Here is a 21,980-nt window from a genome sequence, read left to right as displayed (position 1 = left end):
TTTGATCATGAGAGGCACCTCATATCGGTCTGTTCGCCACTTGATATTGTCTTCAAATACTTGGAGATCTGCGGCTCCATCGGGAGTAGACAGCTCTGACTCCGTGATGCCCAAAGCCTCTAGTCGCCAGAGGTCAGCTGGCTCTGGTAGTCCCTCGTCGAGCGTGGAGCATAAGAGCGACGTTAGGGCATGGTGGTCCTGCGCCGAGCCGGGTGGAGCTACGCCTTGGACGACACATCCAAATACTGTCTCGATGGCCGTCATGTCATTGGGGAGGCGCTCTTATCTTCCCTGACACGAAACGCCAGTAGTGGTCCGCACCGACGAGGAGATCAACGTTTTGTGAGGCGCATGAAGTCGTCGCGGGACGGAGACCGCGGTGCTTTAGTACTTCTGTGATTCGGGCATCTACTGGAGGGCTGAGCGATCTACAGATGTGCGGGATGGCGAGGGCATCCACCTCCAATGACTGGCATAAACCAGCAACGCACAACGAGACCCTGTCGTACGTTCGGAATGTGGAGGCCTGCGTTGAGCCAAACGCAAAGATGGACAGGCCTTCCGAAGACTGAATGGGGCAGCGAAGCTGTCGGGCAAAGTCTTCGGTGACGAATGTCCTTTGGCTTCCGGTGTCGAGCAAGACTCTCACCTCTGCAGACCCACCGGGACCGGATATCGTCGCTGTGGCTGTTTGCAAGAACGTAATGGTTGAGGACGTTGAGGCTGCTGTGGCCTGGACTGCTGGCACCGACACTGGCGCGGCTGCTGCGCTCCGACCGTTCGCCTGAGGCTGTATATCACAGAGCACCGTCAGGTGTTTCCCCTGACATTTACCGCACTTCAGGCTTCCAGCCGAACGACAACGCCGGGCGATGTGATTGCGCCTCGCGCACCGGAAACAGCGATGCTCTGAAGCGAGGCGCCGGCGCTTCTCCTCCGGTGTGAGAGATGCTGAGCAAGCTGCAATGCGGTGATCAGCGGTCCGACAAAGGGCGCACGCTGGCGGTTCAGGAGCTTGCGACGACGGCTCTGCGGCGACGACGGTGGCGGGGGCAGAGCTCACTACGGTTGGGAGTGCAGCGGCCGATGGCAAGGGGCTTGGCACCTCATCATCCGCGTGGTCTTGATGGGAAGGCCGTGGTCGGTGAAGCGCAGCCTCCTCTCGCGCTTCGACGTGAACGCGCCATCCATGAAGCGCGCGCGTGAAGTCCATCAGCGCCTTAACCTCTGTTGCTGCTGATGGTGAGGCTGACGTCGCGTCCGTGGGCGGCGCCGTAGCGCTCGCGTCGGCAGATGCGACCAGTTCCTTTCTCCTTTGCCGAAACTGCACGAAGAGCTCTGGAGGCAGGCATCGAGATACGACCCTGTACAGCACCACTTCATAACTGGACAGCGGAATTTCCAGCGCTTCCAGAGCACGTGTGTGGCGGAAAACTTCGTCTAATAAGTGCCGGAGCTGTATCACATCGCTACTGTGGATCGCCCGAAGCGCAAGTAGCTTATCGATGTGATCCGCTGCCAGAAGATCTGTGCGACCGAAGCGTTGCTTTAGAGCTTCGACGGCCACGTTGTAGTTTGCACCGCTTAGGCTGATCCCGTCGATGCTACGCTTGGCGTCGTCGGTGACGTAGCATAGAAGATATTTAAACTTCTCCACCGCGGCCAATGAATGGTTGTCGTGGACGGTCGCCTGAAAGTGCTCCCAAAAGCGGGCCCAGTCCTGCAACTTGCCCCCGAACTTCGGTATTTGCAGCTTTGGCAACGATACAGCTCGGCTCGTTGGGCAGCTCCGCGTCGCGTCGCCCTGCGCGACCGTGGAGGCGCCCGGCGCTGGCACCGTTGCCGCTGACGTGGTTCGTAGCATTCGTTTCGCTCTTGTGATCGCGGCCTCCAACTGCTGCTCACAGTCGAGTATGCCCTGCACCTCGTCGTCGTACTTGTCATCCTCCGTGAGCGCCAAGATCTGGAGGTCCAAGTCGTGAAGCGCGGCCTTTAGTGCGACCAAGAAGTCGAGGTCCACTTCAATGCCCTCGGCTGTGACCTCTGCGCTAGGACAATCTCGCAGACGGTTGACGACGCGGGTCACTGCGCCTCTTGCGCCTGCTCTGCTGCGCCGGAGCCCATCCAAGTGGTCCACAGGCATTGTGGAATTCAATTCCGGATGACGAGAGGCGAAATCCCGGGCTGGCGTGCTGCCTCGTTGCCGAAGTGGAAGGTCCAGGCGTTGCGACGAGGGCAGTCGAAGGGGCCAATCTCCCGGGTTTCGGCACCAATGTTACTTAAGAGTAATCAGACGTGGCCTATCGTCACCGTGGTTGCAGAACAACTGCACGTTTATTGTGTCATATACACGAGCGGGGTGCCCCGCCCCTCGTCCTCTTTGTTAACAAACGGTGCCTGTGAACGAATGAACCGGACGGTGCTGCAGCTCCTACGGACGCTGGAAGAGTACAAAAGGGAGAATTGGCCTGAATACATCGCAGAGATGATGTGGGTGTACAACAACACCGTACACTCGACCACGGGCTACTCGCCTTTCCTGCTGATGTTTGGAAGAAATGGAAGGTGTCCTCTGAGCATGATGATGCCCGAGGTAAATGAGGGTGGGGGATGGACACCTAGGACTTGGATAGAAGGTCATCGGAAAAGAGTACAACAAGTCTATGACCCAGTAGCCCAAACATTGGGCTCCCGTGAGCTGACAGCTAATAAGCGGCTGAGAGAACTGCCTTTACATGTGGGAGATAGAGTGATTGTACGCAACCATGCTGGTCGCAGGGGTGGGAAGTTACAGTACACATGAGAGCCCGTTCCGTATGAGGTGGTGCGACAACCAAACCCCAGGGTGCCTGTCTTCGAGGTGCAGCGAGAGGGTGGACAAGGATCCATACGTAGAGTACACCGGAACATGTTGCGGCCCTGCACCTTTGTAACGAAGCTGCCACAAACGGAAGTCAGAGGCCTCCCTACACCCGAAGCAGCGAGTCCTGACGAAGGCTGGTGGGGAATTCTTCCTTCGGGGTCGGTTCCCCCGGTAACAAGAGAGATGCCGACCGTCTCGTCAGAGCAGGCCGCTCCTCCTGAACTTGGGCACGCTTCCCCCGTGAGACATTCACAACGGTCCAGTTTTGGGCAGACACCCAGGCGGTTTACAGACTACGTCCTGGATGTTCAGGTTGCCGGGACTGCAACTTTAAAACGTGGGGAGACAGATGTAAGCCAAAAGTTGTGTTCGACTGTAAACAGATGGCGCCCCGGGTCCACGCGGAGGCTGATAGGACGAGCCGAGAATCAGAGAAAGGGCGAGTGGCGACGGTTGGAAAAAGGAGGGAGAGAGTGCTACGAGAAGAGGAACAAAGAGTGGACGCTGGAGATGGGAGATGGTGTCAGAGGAGGCACAGTAAGCGGGTTTCGCCGCCGCGAAAATAGTGTCGCCGCTGGCATTTCCCGCCAAATTCCGGCTATTTACTTTCCATTGGCTCCGGTCCCCCAGGTGACCTTTCTCGATCATGATTGGCTGAGGCTCATTTAACCGGTGGATTCTCCCGCGTTCGTTTCTTCGAGGCGCCGACCCGTCTGACCGTTGTGTAGCTGGCGTCTACGTATGTGAGCAGACGGTGATTTCGTTTCGTGGATTTCAAAGATGTTCGAGCCATGGTCGAATGCCTGAATGAAAGGTAAGCAGACAAACGTATGATGCATGTCAGTGATCAGACGTTTAATACTGTCGCCTAACTGTGTGCATGGACGTACGCCTTGTCCCGTATTACATCGCTTTCTGCCGGTTATCAGTCATGATCTGGTAGATAATTATGCGTGGCGTTACTTGTTGCGTTTTGTTGCGCTATTTGAATGTGTCTGATGTTTAGTACACTGGTGTGCATGAAAAGGAAAACAGCGTGCATCGCGTACGCCGGGCTCCTCGAATTTTGTCATTAGGCGAGTAACGATAGCATGTCTTACATAGCGTATTCAGCGAATTAACGTTGCCTGTGCTGGGGTTTACCATATCATTAACAGGTTCCTTTTCTTTTTTTATTTCATTCAGACGCCGACAGCTGTTCGTTGCCTTGCGATCCGCGAGCATGTGGCCCCTGTCACCTGAAAATTCTACAGTTGTGCTGGGATGATGCGGATGGCTTCTGCGACTCATCACGTGCTATGTATGTGTGTAATAATATCTACTTTGTCCAAACCTAATAGGTTCCCTTAAGGATTGTATAATATGATAGTCCCGCTTACTGTTGCTCGGCACTATTTATTCTTTATTTATTCTGCAGTATTCTGTAATAATCGTGTAGATTTACTTGCATTGAAATGTTGCTTCTTGTTTATATGTTTACCGTGTCAATAAATTTGTACATGTGAATTCCTTCGTCTTCTGGATCTTCATTTTCTGCTTCTCGATAGTATTAGCAGATGGCCTGGCGAAGCGCCCGGAACAGGGGGGAGGGAGAGAGAATTCGAGTGAGAGGGTGTGGAGAGGGCACGCGGCGCACATGCGCAGTTCGATCAGCCAGCGCGCGCTTTTTGGCGCCGTTTTCCGGCTACTTTGTCGTGATTCGTTACGGATGATCACGTAGTCAAGGGGGGGGGGGGGGTTTCGTGGCGAAACTGTGGAAGCTACAGCTGCACTCCACTGATGGTGTGACTGAAACAAAGGAGCAGAACATTGCTGTGTGCAAGATGGACGTGAGTAACGTCGACTGTTACAACGGCGTGGTGTGTGGTTAAAAGTGTATCGGGTAGGTGCAGAAGAGAAAAGGACGAGGCCAGGAATAGCCTCAGACGTGTATCATCCACCTTACGGAATAAACGCCAGTTTTGTACGCTTACACTGTGATCGAACATGTAAACGTTCTGTGAAATTCCGTGTCCTGATATTTAATGCGCACTTGCTGTTTATGGTGCCGGTGCGGCTGGTGTGTCATAATGCCCAAGGAGATCGAATGCTTGTGCTGCAAGGAGCTCGAACACACTGCCAAATGACTGCAGTATGAGTGCATTACAACCCACGAAGATTTCCAACTTCTATGCTTCAATATGACTGTCCTGAAGGTGGCATATTTTGAACTCCGTGGGCAGCGCGAACCTATGAGCGACTATATTCACAAGCAAGTCACATGTGTCCTTGTCGAACGATGTTAAAATTTGGGCGCTCAAAACTGGTTTGGTCCTGCATTAAAGTCCTTAAAAACTCCAGTACAGGGCGCAGCACATAAAAAGACTATACAATACACAACTCTGAACTGGAAAAAAAGCAATATAGGCAATTTTGTAATTGTCAGTGTGCTGTGTCCTGAGTCACCTTATTATGTATTGCCCTGTGCATAGGGTTTTAGCGTAGGTTTTTAGTGATATTGAGTGTTTTTGATTGTCGGTTCAGTGAAAAATAAAACAATGTTGGTTTCTAAAAGAACACAGCATGTGTAGTAATATACAGGTTGTGGGCAGGTAAGCTGCAGTTGCTCTCAGGTACATGTGGAAATGATACTGCACGCACACACTGTACTGTAACCGGTTACCTATTTGCCTAAACTATATTTTATGTACATCTGTATAGACGATACAGATACTGTTATATAGTGACGACGACTAAGCTGCGGAACTGTTCACGCGCTGCGCGTCCTGTTGTGTTCTGATTCTTGCTGTAAGCTTCCGTTGGGAGCGGATAGTTTTCTTCGGGCTCTCTGGTTTGGGAATAAACCTTTGGATGGTTCGTCTGCTGGCTCACGATGTAACACTGGCGACGAGAAATCCAACCCACGGCAGGCTCCATTCTCCGCGATGTCTCTGCGGCTACACGAATTCAGCAGAGGTGCTGACTGGTCGTCATGGATCGAACGCCTGGCGTTCTACTTCGAAACCAATGAAATCACCCAACCCACGAAGAAACGGGCGTGGTAAGCGGACATACCAGATCATACGAGCCCTTGTCCACCCTCGACTTCCAGCCGAAGTGGATTATGCCGAACTTGTGCAAATTCTGAGTGGACACTTCGACCCTAAGCCTACGGAACTTCTGGGAAGCTGCAAGTTCCACAAACGGGATCAACTTCCCTCGGAATCTGTTTCACAGTACGTGACGGAGCTTCGAAGTATTGCGAAGGAATGCAACTTCGGAACACCAGCAGCGAGACCTTTGCAAACCACTGCAGAGTCAGGCGATGCAGTAGCCCGGCCGGCCGACCCTGTTCCAGCTTTGGACACGTCGCTACCGCTCAACCTAATGTTGAGGGACAGGCTGATCTGCGGAGTTCGAAACCCAGCGCTTCAACAGCGTCTACTCACAGAACGGAACATTACCTTCGAACGCGCTCTGGACCTAGCCTTGGTTGCGGAATCCGCTTTAATTCAGCAGGCCCACATCAAAGGAATGGAAGACTCCCAGCAAATCAATGCAATGGCCAAGAAGGTTCCCACTAAGAAGCGGAAGAAGGATCGGCAACGTTCTCATGCATGTTTTCGCTGCGAGGGACAGCATGATCCATCGGGTTGTCGATTCGGGGAAGCCGTTTGCCACTTCTGCAAAAAGAAAGGGCACATCGAAAAGGCCTGTACGTCCAAGAAGTCACAGATGAAGGCGGACAACAAATCAGTTGCAGCCAGAGCACGAAGACGTTACAGTACCGTCAGTCTACAATCTGCATAACGTACGCTCCGAAGTAGCTCCGAAGATAACCATGGCTTTGAGGCTCAATGACGGACCACACGTAATGGAGGTAGATTCAGGCGCCGCTTTTTCGATTATTGGCGACGACACATACAGGAACTTATGGCGTACTCGACGTCCAAAGCTTCAGCCAGAATCAAGAGCTTTGTCAACTTGGTCGGGCCAACCGTTGGCACTCCTTGGGAAGATCTCGGTTACCGTTCAGCTGGACGACAGCACGCATGTTCTACCCCTACGAGTAGTGCAGGGAGCTGGCTCATCTCTCTTAGGGCACGACTGGTTCCAGTGCCTCGGAATCTCCGTCAAGGTCAACCAGATGCGCATGGCTGAGACCGTCGATACTGTACTGGCACAGTATTGGAACGTCTTCGATCCGGCCTTTAACGGACACAGTGGCACTCCAGTGCACATCACCATGAAACAGGAGGCATCACCAAAGTTCTTGAAAGCTCGGTCTCTACCTTTCGCACTCCGGGACGCGGTATTTAAGGAACTCGAGAAGCTCCAAACACAAGGTATCTTGGAACCTGTGCAAGCTTCAAAATGGGCTACGCCAATTGTGGTCGTTCGGAAAAAGGATAATACCAACGATAGACCAGCTTCTGTCAACGTTACGAGGAGGAAGGTTTTTTTCAAGAGTGGACCTGACTCAAGCATATCAACAGCTTCGCGTAGACGAAGCCACGGCGGAAGCACTAACAATCACGACACTCAAGGGATTGCTCAAGGTGAAGCGTCTACCGTTCGAAGTTTCCGTCTCCCCGCTGGTTTTCCAGCAATTCATGGATCAACTGCTCATGGGGCTTGACGGCGTGGTCTCTATCTTGATGATATTTTGATTTCCGCCACAAAAATGGAACAACACGGCGGACGTCTCACAGCCGTACTACAGAGGCTCAGGGAAGCTGGGCTAAAAGCAAAACGGGGGAAATGCATCTTTGGCGTGCAAGAGCTTGAGTTTTTGGGACACATCGTCAACGCAGAAGGCGTTCGACCTTCTCACAGCAAAATACAGGCTATCGCTGATGCTCCACCACCCACAAACAAAGCGCAGCTGCAGTCCTTCCTGGGCATGCTGGTATTCTACTGTAAATTCATCAAAGACCGAGCTACGATTGCAGAGAGTCTGCATAGGCTTCTGGATGCGGAAGCCCCTTGGCGTTGGGAAGAAAAGCATCAGAGGGCATTCGACGAGCTGAAAGGTTGCTGTCCGCTCCGGTTCTCCAGCACTATGACGAGAAGAAACCCCTGTTCTTGTCCTGTGACGCCTCGCCGTACGGACTCGGCGCAGTCCTCACACAGCCTGACGATCAAGGGAACGAAGCTCCAATTGCATTCGCTTCGCGCGCACTGGGGAAAGCTGAGCGCAACTATGCACAGTTCGATAAAGATGGCTTAGCCATCGTGTTTGCAGTGACGCACTTCCACCAGTATATCGCAGGGAGAGAAGTAATCATCTACAGCGACCACACACCCCTACTGGGCATCATGGGCGCGGACCGCCCGATTCCTGCAGTTTTATCTCCACGTATGACAAGATGGTGCCTGTTGCTCGGGGCGTACAGCTATAAACTCCATTACAGGCCGGGAAAACGCCATCGAAACGCCGACGCTCTCAGCAGGATGCCTCTACCTGTAGAAGAGGATGAACCGGCGGGACCTGGAGATGTGCTCATGGTCGAGGCGGTTTCCATTCCCTCTCTCACGCCTTCGGCTATTGCGCAGTCAACTGCACAGGACACAACGCTCTCAAGAGTGTATCAAGGTGTACAGTCGGGTTACGTCTCAGATTGGACCGGGAAAGATTTCCTGCCCTTCAACGTAAGAAGGAACGAACTTTCTACTTACAAAGTTTGCCTACTTTGGGGTTCGCTTGTGGTTATTCCCCTAGCGCTACAGTCGCAAGCTCTCACCCTGATCCACGCTGGCCACAGAGCAATGACAGCCATGAAACACGCTGCACGAAGTTATTTCTGGTGGCCACAACTCGACACCGCCATCGAGAACGCCGTAAGCAGCTGCCACACGTGTCAGCGCTATGCCAAGTCTCTGCCCAGACAACCACCACCACCGTGGTCTCGTGCTCGCGTCGCATGGTCTGTCCTCCACATGGATATCGCTGGACCGACTCACGGCCAATCCTACCTTGTTGTAGTTGACGCCGTCACGAAGTGGCTCGAGGTGCGACCCGTGTCCACCGCAAAAAGCTCCGCCCTCATCGACGCTCTACGCGCCATCTTTGCCACTTTCGGATTTCCGCAACTCGTGGTCAGCGATAATGGTACCGCCTTCGTTTCCAGCGAGATCAAGTCGTTCTTCAGCCGCAATGGTATCGGCCACGTAACCAGCGCCCCATATCATCCCTCTACAAACGGCCAGGCGGAGAGGATGGTTCAGGAGTTAAAGCGGACGCTGAAGAAACACACCCAAGGAAGTATTCAGTGTCGTCTATCGAGATTCCTCCTGAGCCAGCACACCACAGCGCATGCGGTAACCAAGGAGACGCCAGCCAAACAAATGTTTGGAAGGAATTAAGGACTGCCCTGGACGCAATTCACCCGCATTACGAGGACTCACCCCCCGGCATCCAAGCCCAGCTTGACGACCCCTTCAAGGTCGCCCAGACCGCGTGGTTCAGGACTTTCAGCAATAATGGAAAGTGGTGCCAAGTGAAGGTCTGCAGGAAGGTCGTCAAACGTTCCTACGAGGGCCTCACACAGGATGGACGACTGCTTCGTCGGCATGTGAATCACATGCGCAGGTCCTCTTCGCCGGTTGACAGCACACCGCGTCTCACGTCAAGCTTCCGGTTCCCCACTGGTGACATAAATTCGCCACCTGCAAGGCTGCCGGTGCCGCCAAACGACTCGCCTTGCCCCACAGACGTGGTCCCCATCACTTCCAAAGCTCGGCGGAGCACCCGCCTCACGACGACGCTCCACTACCGGCAGCACCTAGGGACATCATATCGGGGCCTACGTCATCTCGTGGTAGACCACTCAAGAAACCTGTGCGTTTCGGACATTCAGTTTCAGACTAAGGGGGGGAAAGTGTTATATAGTGACTGCAACAAAGTTGCGGAACTGTTCACGCGCTGCGCGTCCTGTTGTGTTCTGATTCTTGCTGTAAGCTTCCGTTGGGAGCGGATGTTTTTTTCCGGCTCTCTGGTTTGGGAATAATAGAGTCACTAAATAAGCTACGCTTAGCGCAGCTTATATAGTGACTCTAGGGAACAAACCTTTGGATGGTTCATCTGCTGGCTCACGATGATGTAACAGATACACTGCGTATCGTCAGTTTGCAAGGTGAGTATGGCACAAGCATGATCATCCCTGCCTGTGCAGTGAAGAGGGTCTGGCAAGCCTTCCCCACAGAAACTGCCACAGGCTTCAAGTACCCAAGATCCTAACTGGAATTACCTCGTCGCACAGCTCGTCTATCGCATTTAAAATAATTCAGCGTCTGTATTTAGGATGATTTATAGTGTTGTGGAATATCCACTCCGAGAATAAAGGAACTGTACTTGCCACTTCAAATAAGTTCAATTTCAGCGACCAGCTTCAACCATGTCCGAGTACAGAGGTACAGCAAAACGTGTCGGCTCCTAACACGAGCACAAGGTGGAAGAAAAAAATATATAGAAAAAGCCCCCCAAAAGGATCACACACACGCGCTTCTTACACGCGCTCTCAGCTGCTTTGTAGTCTTCTTACGATGCACACAAAGAAAGCTGCAACATCCTCCCCGCGCAAAATAGTTAGTCAATGTCTAGTCATTTCTAACGGGTACAATACCTGCACAGGCCGTCGAGGTATAGTCCCATTGGGTAGCCTCACTGTACAAGAGCGTACATTGCCATCTCGACCGGGATGAACTTCGTTGACTCTAACCAGCTTCCAGATATGTCGAGGTGTCTTATGGTCGTGCAGAAGAACCACGTCCCCTTCCGAAAGTTTTGGGAAGTACTCCGTTGCGTTTGTTTGATGAGCTGACCTGAGCTCGAGGAGATACTCCGGCTTCCATCTTCTCAAAAACATGTCTGCAATCTTCTGTTTGTGTCGCCATCTTCGGATGCTTGACTGGGCTGTCGAGGATTGAACTTCATGCGAAGGTTTCTCGGGTAGTGCCGTTACGATCCTGCCTATTAGTAGATGAGCTGGAGTCAGCGCGGCAGGTTCGTCGGAAGTGGAATGAAGAAAGGTGAGATGGGGTCTGGAGTTAACAACTGCCTCCACTTCATGAAGAAAAGTTTCCATCTCTTCGAATGTGAGGCACTGTCTTCCCAGAATTCGCCGCAAGCAGCTCTTGACCGTCCGTATCAGCCGTTCCCACATTCCGCCCCACCATGCAGCCCGTTCGACAATGAACCACCAGTTAATACGTTTTGCAGACATAAAGTCTTGTGATTCGGTGCTACGCATTATCTTCCACAAGTCTTGAATATCCCTCGACGTAGTCTTGAAAGCAAGGGCATTGTCGCTGTATATGATAGAAGGAGTTCCCCTTCTTGATATAAATCGTCGGAACGCCATGACGAACGCTTTCGCCGTTGTATCGGTCACCAACTCGAGATGAATCGATCTCGTCGTGGCACATATGAAGAGGAGGATATATGACTTAGAGGAGGATTCGTAACCTTTACTAACTTTGATGTACAACGGTCCCGCAAAGTCGACACCTGTGGTCTCAAAGGGGTGAGTCGGGTTTGTCCGAACATCTGGCAAATCGAGTAGCACGAAACCTTACGCATACGGTGCAGTCGTGTATGATCGACTTCACAATCTGCCTGGCCTGGACTATCCACCACTTCTCTCGCAAGGTTGACAGTGTCAGTTGTACCCCCTCCATGTAGCGTTAGTTCATGTGCGTTCTGAACAATCAACTTGGATAGTGTGTGCTTCTTTGGTAGCAGAATGGGATGCATGATATCTTCGGGGTTGTCCGACCACTGTAGTCTGCCCGTAAGCCGCATCACTCCATTTTCATCGAGAAACGGATTCAGCCTCAGAAGCTTGGATGATTTGGCAATTTGCACGTTGCGACTGAGTGCGAACGTCTCTTCGGGGTAGACTTCACGTTGCACATGTCTCACCCATAACATCTCGGATTCCGCCACTTCAGATGCCGTAAGCGCCCCTTTGTTTTTTACATTAGTGCGGCAATTCCACACAAATCTTCTTATCCATGCGGTAACCCGCACAACGCGGTTGTAACTGCTGTACTTAGAAAGCTCGAATAGAGGAAAAGTCCCATTTAAATCACCTGCAATCACTAGTGCGGCTCTCAGCTTTTCTTCCTCGACGCTCCCTAAGTTCGCATCTCCTTCACCGCAACGCTTTGGCCAAACTGTGCGTGGCTGGGAAAGCCACCCTGGTCCTTCAAACCACTGTATGTCCTGACATAATGGCCTGACGGTGAGTCCCCTTGTCAAGGCGTCCGCTGGGTTATCGCAGCCAGGGCAATACCTCCACTGCTGCTGACGGCTATTCGCCTGGATCTCTGCCACTCTGTTCCCCACGAAGGGTTTCCACCTCGTTGAGTCACCTCGGATCCAGCTTAGCGTAATGGTGGAGTCGGTCCAGAATGTCGACTCAAGGTTCGACAAAGACAGCGCTTGACCCAGGAACTTGGCTATTTGCACTCCTATCAGGGCCCCCATTAGTTCCAGCCTGGGCAAAGTGATCTTCTTGAGTGGTGCTACTCCTGACTTTGCAAACAGCACGGATACCTTTGTTTCTCCAATCTCACTCGTGCTCCGTAGGAGGGCGCATGCTCCATATGCCTGCGGACTACAAAAGTGAAGATGTGCATTTCATAAGTGTACAAAGACCCTTCGATTGGAAGCACACATCTTTCCACTGAGATCATATGTAGATCGGGCAGCTCCTTAAGCCAGAGGTTCCATGTCTTCGATATCTCCTCTGGAAGTTTGGAGTCCCAATCTATCTTCGCCTTCCAGAGTTCTTGGAAGAGCATCTTGACTCGAATGGTATACGGTGACAGGAACCCCAGAGGATCGAACAGCCTGGCGGAAGCCTACAGTATGGACCCCTTGCTGTCTTTCACATCCAGCAGGTGCTGTGCTGAGAACCTCAGTCTGTCACTATATCGGTCCCACACCACCCGGAGTACCTTAGTATGGGCAGTGTCGACGGATGATTTTCCTTCGCTAGCTCCGCCGGTGTCGGACTGCAGGAACATAGTCTGTAGCACAGCAGAGTTGGACGCTCATTTGCTTAGTTTCATTCCTGCCCTCTGAAAGATGTCTTTCGCCTTTTGGACCAGATGTTTCCCTTCCAAAACGTTGACTACGCCCACAAGCAGATCGTCGACATATAAAGAATTTATTAGTGCCTGGGCCGGATCTTTGTTCGACCCCTCTACTGATCTCAGGTGATGCTGTAGAGTTGCAGTCAGCAGGAAAGGACTCGCCGATGTCCCGAAAGGCACCCTCGTCATTCTCCAACACTCCACTTCAGGCTTTGGATCGTCCCATGTTGGAGCATGGTTAAACCACAAGAAAGGGAGAGCATCTCTGTCTTTTTCTCGAATGCCGATTTGCAGAAATGCCTTTCGGATATCCGCTGTGATTGTTATTCTGTGTAGTCTGAAACGCAACAGGACAGGCACCAAATCTGCTCCCAACTTAGGCCCCTTCTCCAAGTGGTCATTCAGCGATGTAGCTCCTGATGCGTGTGATGAGGCGTCAAACACAACACGTATCTTCGTTGTCGTGGATTCGCTACGTACTACTGCCCTGTGAGGCATGTAGTAATGCAAACCAATCAGGGCTGCGTTTTCGTTGGCCTTCTCGGCGTGCCCATTTTCAAGGTAACTCCTTATAACCCCATACTTCGTCAAGCAGTCATTTTGGAGTAACCGTCTTGTAAGTCCTCGCAGTCGCCGGTTGGGTTCCTCGAAGTTGTCTTCCAATTCTTCTGTACGAGGTTTCCAGGGTAGGGCCACCTCGTACCGGCCGTCCACACAACGAATGCTTCTTTGAAATTCTTCAAGCACCGCTGTGTCATGCTCATTGTTGTTTGTCATTACGTCTGAGATTCCAATACTTTCTAACTTCCAGAACTTCTCTAGCACATCATCTGGATCCACACTAAAGCGCGACCCGCATACGACGTTTTCTCGACGGAAAAGCGTCGACGGCTCGACGGTTTTCCGCTGAACTCCACAAACAATAGGCGCAGGCCAGTTTCGCCGACGTCTGCGGTGTGCAGATCTCGACGGTTGACGGCGGAAGCAACGCGTCCTTCCTGACCAATTGGGTGTCTTGCCGGAAGTTGCCGCCTGAACAGCAAACTATCATGGTATGCGGCGTAGAGATGTGTGCACCGAGGGTTCCATTTACCATTTCGTGAGTGGAAAATGAAAGACACAAGGGAGATAGCGCATGAACTGAAACTGGGACGCAGGAACATTCCTCTCATGCAACGAACAAAGGCAAGTCGTCGCAGTTGCAAGTCAGATTGTTGCGATGGTTGTTTGCGAAGTAGACGAGGGAGTCACTCGAAGAATACGCATTTCCTTTTTTATTATTTATTCTGTCGCACTCAACAAGCAACTGAAGGCATCTTCCTGAAGCTTCCGATCCGTTCTTGGGCTCCCCGAGCACCTACACGAGGTTGACGGATGGGAAGTTTCGGGAAGATGGCTTCAGCTGCTTGTTGAGTGCGAATAAAATATTTAAAAAAGAAGAAAGAAAACGTGTTCTCCGAGTTACTCCCTCGTCTCCTTCGCAAACAACCATCGCAACGAACTGTCTTGCAACTGGGACGACTTGCCTTTGTTCGTTGCACAAGAGGAATGTTCCTGCGTCCTCAATTTCGGTTCATACGCTATCTCCCTTGTCTGTTCATATCACTGTTCTCGGATCGTTCTTGAGCTGTGACAAAAGTAAAAGCGTTTGTTGACAGCATCTGTATATTCTTTTTGCAATCTCCTCTCCTCAACCCGGCCTCCGGATGTCAAATAAAGTACTCATTGCTGGTTCTAGGTTTCTGTCGTCTGCTTCTTGTCGTGTTTCCTTCATCCTCGAGGAGTTGAGATGGTTTCACCGGGAACGTCAACAGCACTCTTAAATGAAAAGCTAGTCGCTGAAGTGCACATGCGAAGGCCGCTATGGGATATGAGAAGTCGTGAATACAAGGACCCGAAGAAAAAACACCTCTTGTGGATTCAAGTTGCCGAAACGCTCAACTGGAAAGGTAAATTCTAAGCTGCTTTCACTGTAAAACGCAATGATAAATGCGAATCTGAAAATTTAACGCGGTTCAATTAATCACATTGCTCCCCATACAGTCACTCAAGTTCAAAACAGATAGAAGAGCTTACGAGATGCATTCGCGAAACGACTCAAAGCAATATTGCAAAAGAAGAGGAGCGGCGAAGAAGTGGATGCAGACAGCGACGACTGGACACATTTTAAGCAGTTATTCTTCCTTTAAGACGTATACAACACGAGGAGGTAAGCAACTAGGGCACTGTGGTCAGAGCTTTTTTACACTCCCCTTCTTGTCTTTTTCTTTTTTTTCTCTCTTTTCTTTTTGTAGTTTTGAACAGGGATGAGCTAAAATAAATTTTGGTGGTTTTAAATACTTGTCATGCTTTGGAAGTGCATTTTAATGGAACATGTGAATACATTATTTAACTACCTTAAATGGTGGTGGTGGTGGAGTGGTGGAGAGCTCGCCATTGTTGGCCTCACAAAGGTGGGCAACATCATGACTAACGTTCTTAGGGAATGTGCATCGTGGGCAGACTTCTAAGGAAACTGTGCCGACATATGGTAAATACTTTCATAAATGCATCGAATGAGCAAAAGATCAATGTGGACTGAGTAACTGTTAGTATTGGTATTCAAGGACCGTTACAAAGAAACAGCATTCCTGCATCATGGTGATTTAAATGATTAAATGATTCTGTCATCCATGCAGCTCCTGTTTGATCAGACAGTGTTGGTTTGCGAAACCTATAACATCGATGCTATTCGACTGCTGACATCATGCTTTCTATCCAGGACATCTGGAAATTTACAGATGGGTCCCCTGCCTGCATCTAATAGCAGTGAGACAGCACAGTCATTACTTGAGAGTATGGTGACAGAATCGCACACAGGTTCTGTTTGCCTCTCGGGATTGACCCCCAGCTGCACATCACCACCTACAACATCCCTTTTGCTACCACATGCCCCACCTTCCCCAGTTGCTCAAGCTTCTCCTCATATACCATGTGAAGATGATGCGACACGAGACACAAGAGTCCCAGCCTGTCACTCGACTTCGCCAACCTCTATCCTCCCAACCAAGAAGAAAATGTACCAGGGACGACCACGAAAGGCTTGATGCTGAACTGCGTCTCATTGATCGGCAGCTGCAGCAAAGGCCCGACGAACATGACAGCCTTGGAAACATAATTGCAGAAGGTGCGCGACGCTGCCGACGCGAGTATTTGCATGGTTTGAGAATTGAATTGTTGGACGTTCTCCACAGGTATGAAGAAATGAGCAGGCAATAAATAGTAGTCTGTGCTGTGCAACCGCATGTTATTTCACAAGTAGACAAAAATGTACAACATGATACAGTATCAACAATATATACAGCATAGTGGGTGTATTCCAAATACACAGTCAATGATGCATCACAATAAGTGGAGAGTATTACCACTATGTGTTCAAAAAAAAGGTTGGAGCTGCTGGTCACCTATGCAACATATCTAGAGCACTGTGTATGTATATGGTATAGGAATATGTCCATATACACTGTAATATTCCTCCTGTACAGATAGAAAAAAGCTGTACGTGGCAGCACTGATGCTATTTTTGCAGGTGGAAATCCTGTGGGAAAGCACATTCAACTACTGGGTTCACCTAAAACTCTACTATGTTGTAATTCCCCAAACACATAAGCTAATTCATAAATTTTAGGTAATTAGTTGTCAAGTTATGCTTTCCAATAGGATGTCCATCAGATTTCTATGTGCTAGGGCACCGAAACGGAAACAAAGCAGGAAATCAGGTGCAAATGAAAGGATTGATTATGAGCTTAAAGTAGCACAGAAGTCATTTTTAACACCCAGTTTTCTTCCTATAAAACTGTTAAGTTTGCCAGTAAGTTGCACCATGCGAAGTAATTTACACCACAGAGTCATAATTATCGCAGAAATTGAATTTAAAATACGCCGCAAAAAGCGACCGTGCGCAACGGTGGTGAAGAGCAGTACCAGCCTGTGATCTGCCTGGAACCTCGCGCTGACGCTATAAGGAGAACGCTCGCTGATTGGCCTAGAGAAACGTTGTCTGCTACTCCGCTGTCGTCTGCTACTCGGCTGTTCGGGGTTCTGATAAAGCCTTTCTCCTTGCTCGGTAATGCTTCGGCCGCTCCTTCTATCCCCAATTCTCCGGGAGAACTGGCAAAACAGGTTTACGGCGGCAAAGGGACAAGGCGCTGACCCCCACTGACCGGCAAACCAGAACGAGTCTCCTTATGTCGTCATCGGTGAAGTGCCATCATACCTCCTCATCCTCGTTATAGCTGGAGTGGCGAGTTAAGGGTGAAGGCGCGGAGCTGCGTTTATGTGAGTTTTTTTCCGGGAAACAAATTGCACACATCAAAACCTTTCGCGCTACTCGGTATAATGACACACACACTTTCATCAGATGTCTTAATCTGAAATTTTTTTGGATGGCCCTCTGTACTCCTTTAAGATAATCGATGCACAGCTTCAAGACAAACCAGACTAACATGACAGCTTTTTTATCGCTTTTAGGATGTACCACCAAACAGCCCGGTTTTTGTCGCTTTGTAATAATGAATAACCATTCTAACATTAGTGATGAACTTCATATACAGGAGACTGGGTACTTTGAAAGATGCACTTGATGACACACGACAAAAAGGGAGATTAGCAACAGTTTAAACTAAGAGCTTTCTATGGAAAAGGATTTCAACAGCAGCGCCTATTCACGAATAATTCATCAGGCGACGTTTGTAGAACAACCCCCACAACACACAAAATTTATACAATAGTAATATACAAAACATATAGTACAACACAGACATATTCACAGCCTATAACCATTCACATTTGCTTTCATGTAACAAAAGGAGTCACTATTCATATGTACATTAGGGTTGCCACCTTCTCCATCAGCCAATGACATGGGGGGGGGGGGGCAAGGCAGTGTGCCTTGCATTTAAATTAATACGATGTATCAAAAGTTTTTTTAAGTAACCTAACGTTGCTTTAATTACCTCAGAATACAGAAAACCAGTAGAAGTTGATGACAGCCTGGTCACGCCGAAAGCCTAGATAAGCATTCAAGGTCTTGAGACTTCCATAGATGTTGTTCATTACATCGTGGACACATTGCACTGCAGCTAAATACAGAGGGGGAAAAGTTATTCTTCTATGTGTCGTACTTAGTGAGATACAAGACCTCAAGTACACTCCTGAGCAAAGCGCAGACGTCCCAGACCTCAGAGTTGCGTGGATTTTTATGGGCAGCTGTAAGCACATGACTTCTTGTGCGCTACCTCACTGGCGGCAGTGAGGTCTGTGATGACTGAGGCTCATGCATCTTGGTATCTGCGGTGCCTATTTTCGTTGCTTCTATTACCCTCCCGGCTGTGAAACTTTCAGAGCAGGTTCACATCAGCGCAAATACCATTTTTTTATGTTTATCTGGGATAACCTGGGATGACCTGTCGCAACCCCTTTTTGGCCAGCTGGAATGCATAACGTTGCATTTTTATTGGTGCTGGGTAGTTTCATTTTAAATCGAACAACGTGTGAAAGTCGTATTTTTTAATTCGCCCAGAAAAAATATATGTTAGAGAGCAGCTCAAACGACGCAAATCGCGCCACGTGCGACGCTCGTGCGTGTAGTAGTTTCCGCGTAGGAGAGGGGGAAAGTCTGATGCTGCTTGAGCACGCTTTCTTCTGGACCGACTTTGACGGGATCTAGCACCGCTAATTTTATGTCTAGGAACTGGAGTTTTTTTGTGATTATAGGCTACACCATAGACACTGTCGACAATTACCCACAGAACTCTTAGAGTCACAGATTTTCTGTTAAAAAATGCCAAACTTGGCGTAAACGTTCAAAAAGGCCAAACTTTGTTACCAATTTGCTTCATGACAGAACCTCTGAGAACATCGAGCTTAGTGCCATTCGATAGGACATTGAAAGAGCTTTCGTGCTGTTTAGAGCTCATTTTTCTCAGCCCAGTTGTTTTTGTGTTCTTAGCTTGAGAATCACACATGGTAGGCGAAAATTGCCAATGTTGCATCTCGGTTTTCTCAAAAATGCCATCTTCGATTTCCTTGATTATTTTTCAAAAGGTGGCGTCATGTCTCTACTTTAGACGCCCAGTGAGACAATCTTTTATTTTTGCCTGAGAGACGCGCAGCGATTTTTTTTGTCAGGCAAGGTGCACGAGGCTGAGGCCTTGCGCGCCCCACCCACGAGCACGCGACCTTCAACCTCTTCTTTGCTACAAGTGTCCCGCTGACGGAGAAATCAATGGCCACACTGCGTGAGTTTGTTGTAGTGTCTCTAGAGCATCACTTTACGTTTACCCAATGGCCTCCCAGTTCCGTCAGGCTCATTCAAACCGTGGGAGAGCACATGAGTTGCCTGTGCGCCCTTGACGAGAAGCCCCAGTTCGACGAACATACTGACAAAGCAGTGAGAAGAAAGGAAGCGCTTCGTAGAGATCTTTACTCACTGGTAACATCTTAGCTTTTGTTTCAGGTTGCCGCCAGTCCCTCAGGCAGTGTGAAAGGCACATCCTTTTCATTGGTAAAAGAACGAAAACCGAAAGTTTCGAAAAACGTAAAATGTGCCCAATGCGAGACCCCTGCAGGTGGTGGCTGCCACCATTGGATTAGCATCATCCGATAGCTTTAGACATGACCTTTCACATGATATAAAGTGACTGGGTTCAAGCGCATTCTTTGTCCGCCTAGTATCGCAAAACCACGAGTGGTACGCGAAAATTTTGCATGTTCTATCTTAATTATTTCTAAAAAGCCGGAATATTTTTCACGATTTATTCCACAGGGGTAGAATTATGCCGGTACTTTGCGAGGCTGGTAAAGTACCTTTTCTCTTTTTGATTGAGACGTAGGGCTACCTTTCCGCGGAGCGATTTTTCCACACAAAGGCGCTCTTCGTATGTTTACGAGCGCGTTTTGGTTCGTAGTCTTTGCTTTGTAATTTAATGCCAGGTGTTGCATTATGTACTTATTTTGCACTTATGGTACATATGTTTATTTTTTCGTTTGGAGACGTAGGGAAATACTTTCGTGGGCGACTTGAACTTGCTATTACACACTTTCATGGGAGTCGCACGCACGATGTGTGCGTATACGCACGTGCGCATATTCACTATTCTCCCGCACATGTGCTTGAGGCAATGCACATACGCGCATTATGAGGCTGTCGTGCGAGTTAATATTAAGAAGGCGGAACTACGGCCACAGGGGACACAAAGTTACAACACCTGAGAATACAAATTTGTGGTCGCGTGGTTGCAGTCGCCTCTTAACTTGGGCGCAATAAGTGATAGTTCCGAAGGTGTGCATGCTCTCTTTAATAAGTTTTATGCTCCGTAGAGTTATTTCGGAACCACGACGAGTGGTGCAAAACCCGAAAGACCGCTGTGACGACAGTTGCTGCTCTGAAGTATAACACGTTCGCCCTCACCGAGATGTGTCAGTGTCACCGTGGGAATCAAAATTTCCGACAGAACAACGCACAACTAAAATCCCTCGTTTCCGGTAGCCGTAGGTACCTTAAACCCTCGGTGTGGTCTTCAGTAGTCTTTCTGGCATCCATGCGCTTGAACCCATTCACTTTATATCATGTGAAAGGACATGTGTAAAGCTATCGGATGATGCTAATCCAATGGTGGCAGCCACCACCTTCAGGGATCTCGCAATGGGCACATTTTACGTTGTTCGAAACTTCCGTTCTTCGTTCTTTTACCAATGAAAAGCATGTGACTTTCACACTTCCTGGGGTACTGGTGGAAACCTGAAACAAAAGCTAAGATGTTACCAGTGGATAAAGATATCTACGAAGCCCTTCGTTTCTTCTCACTGCTTTGTCGGTATGTTCGTCGAACTGGGGCTTCTCGTCAAGGGCGCACAGGCAACTCGTGTATACTCTCCCACGGTTTGAATGAGCCTGACGGAACTGGGAGGCCATTGGGTAAACGTAAAGTGATGCTCTGGGGACACTACAACAAGCTCACGCAGTGTGGTCATTGATTTTTCCGTCAGCGGGACACCTGTAGCAAAGAAGAGGTTGAAAGTCGCGTGCTCGCGGGTGGGGCGCGCAAGGCCGCAGCCTCGTGCACCCTGCCTGACAAAAAAAAATCGCTGCGCGTCTCTCAGGCAAAAATAAAATATTGTGTCACTTGGCGTCTAAAGTTGAGACATGACGCCACCTTTTGAAAAATAATCAAGGAAATCGAAGATGGCATTTTTGAGAAAACTGAGATGCAACATTGGCAATTTTCGCCTTCTATGTGTGATTCTCAAGCTAATAACACAGAAATAACTGCGCTGAGGAAAATGAGCTCTATACAGCACGAAAGCTCTTTCAATGTCCTATCGAATGGCACTAAGCTCGATGTTCTCAGAAATTCCGTCATGAAGCAAATTGGTAACAAAATTTGGGCTTTTTGAACGTTTACGCAAAGTTTGGCATTTTTTAACAAAAAATTTGTGGCTCTTAGAGTTCTGTGGGTGACTGTCGACAGTGTCTATGGTGCAGCCTATAATCACAAAAAAACTCCAGTTCCTAGACATAAAATTAGCGGTGCTAGATCCCGTCAAAGTCGGTCCAGAAGAAAGCGTGCTCAAGCAGCCTCAGACTTTCCCCCTCTCCTACGCGGAAACTACTACACCCACGAGCGTCGCACGTGGCGCGATTTGCGTCGTTTGAGCTGTCCTCTAACATATATTTTTTCCGGGCGAATTAAAAAATACGACTTTCACACGTTGTTCGATTTAAAATGAAACTACCCTGCTGTCAATTTCATTTGCATTGTGCCCAGTTCTATGTGAGCTATCTCAAACTATGCGCTCCATGGGGAGCTGCACCTGTCCACTGTACGCATTTCACCTTCACCCAGACACCAAAAGCAAGACTTGAATTCCATAATTGTTCGGGTGAAATTTGGAGAGGTGACAACCCTAATGTACATCTTTCATGAAGAAACTGCCCTTCATTGTGGTTGTACCCTTGCCCACTGCCATGACAACTCCCCAGCTGCACTACAGAAGT

The 21,980-nt window shown here is 49.5% G+C and overlaps 4 protein-coding genes across 4 annotated transcripts; 1 reads left to right on the top strand and 3 right to left on the bottom strand.

Moving 5' to 3' along the window:
* Positions 1-265: 265 nt before the first annotated feature.
* LOC135389682 (uncharacterized) lies at positions 266-2,143 on the bottom strand. The gene has a single exon (XM_064619715.1). It carries the CDS (start codon positions 2,141-2,143, stop codon positions 266-268), a length of 1,878 nt encoding a protein of 625 aa, XP_064475785.1.
* Positions 2,144-8,296: 6,153 nt separating this feature from the next.
* On the top strand, positions 8,297-9,208 carry LOC135389681 (uncharacterized protein K02A2.6-like). The gene has a single exon (XM_064619714.1). It carries the CDS (start codon positions 8,297-8,299, stop codon positions 9,206-9,208), a length of 912 nt encoding a protein of 303 aa, XP_064475784.1.
* Positions 9,209-9,246: 38 nt separating this feature from the next.
* LOC135389680 (uncharacterized) lies at positions 9,247-12,874 on the bottom strand. The gene is made up of 5 exons (XM_064619713.1): positions 12,714-12,874; positions 11,453-12,462; positions 10,525-11,390; positions 9,545-9,627; positions 9,247-9,439 (listed from the first exon to the last, which is right to left on the bottom strand). Exons 1-5 carry the CDS (start codon positions 12,872-12,874, stop codon positions 9,247-9,249), a joined length of 2,313 nt encoding a protein of 770 aa, XP_064475783.1.
* Positions 12,875-12,901: 27 nt separating this feature from the next.
* Positions 12,902-13,720, bottom strand: LOC135389679 (uncharacterized). Its single transcript, XM_064619712.1, has one exon. The coding sequence runs from the start codon at positions 13,718-13,720 to the stop codon at positions 12,902-12,904; it is 819 nt and encodes a 272-aa protein (XP_064475782.1).
* Positions 13,721-21,980: the final 8,260 nt, after the last annotated feature.

This window comes from Ornithodoros turicata, chromosome 3, assembly GCF_037126465.1.
Source record: "Ornithodoros turicata isolate Travis chromosome 3, ASM3712646v1, whole genome shotgun sequence".
NCBI classification, from domain to species: domain Eukaryota; kingdom Metazoa; phylum Arthropoda; class Arachnida; order Ixodida; family Argasidae; genus Ornithodoros; species Ornithodoros turicata.
Note: the sequence above shows the minus strand (reverse complement) of the source record. Positions and strands in the feature narration are given on the sequence as shown.

What these genes read in the sequence shown, in the direction of transcription:
- LOC135389679 (XM_064619712.1), bottom strand. Translation starts at nt 13,720, where the DNA reads ATGACAAACAACAATGAGCATGACACAGCGGTGCTTGAAGAATTTCAA.
- LOC135389680 (XM_064619713.1), bottom strand. Translation starts at nt 12,874, where the DNA reads ATGTTCCTGCAGTCCGACACCGGCGGAGCTAGCGAAGGAAAATCATCC. An exon ending in TAGTCCAGGCCAGGCAGATT is followed by an intron (nt 11,391 to 11,452) that starts GTGAAGTCGATC and finishes TCGATTTGCCAG; the next exon opens with ATGTTCGGACAAACCCGACT. An exon ending in GACCACGTCTGTGGGGCAAG is followed by an intron (nt 9,440 to 9,544) that starts GCGAGTCGTTTG and finishes CAACCGGCGAAG; the next exon opens with AGGACCTGCGCATGTGATTC.
- LOC135389682 (XM_064619715.1), bottom strand. Translation starts at nt 2,143, where the DNA reads ATGCCTGTGGACCACTTGGATGGGCTCCGGCGCAGCAGAGCAGGCGCA.
- LOC135389681 (XM_064619714.1), top strand. Translation starts at nt 8,297, where the DNA reads ATGCCTCTACCTGTAGAAGAGGATGAACCGGCGGGACCTGGAGATGTG.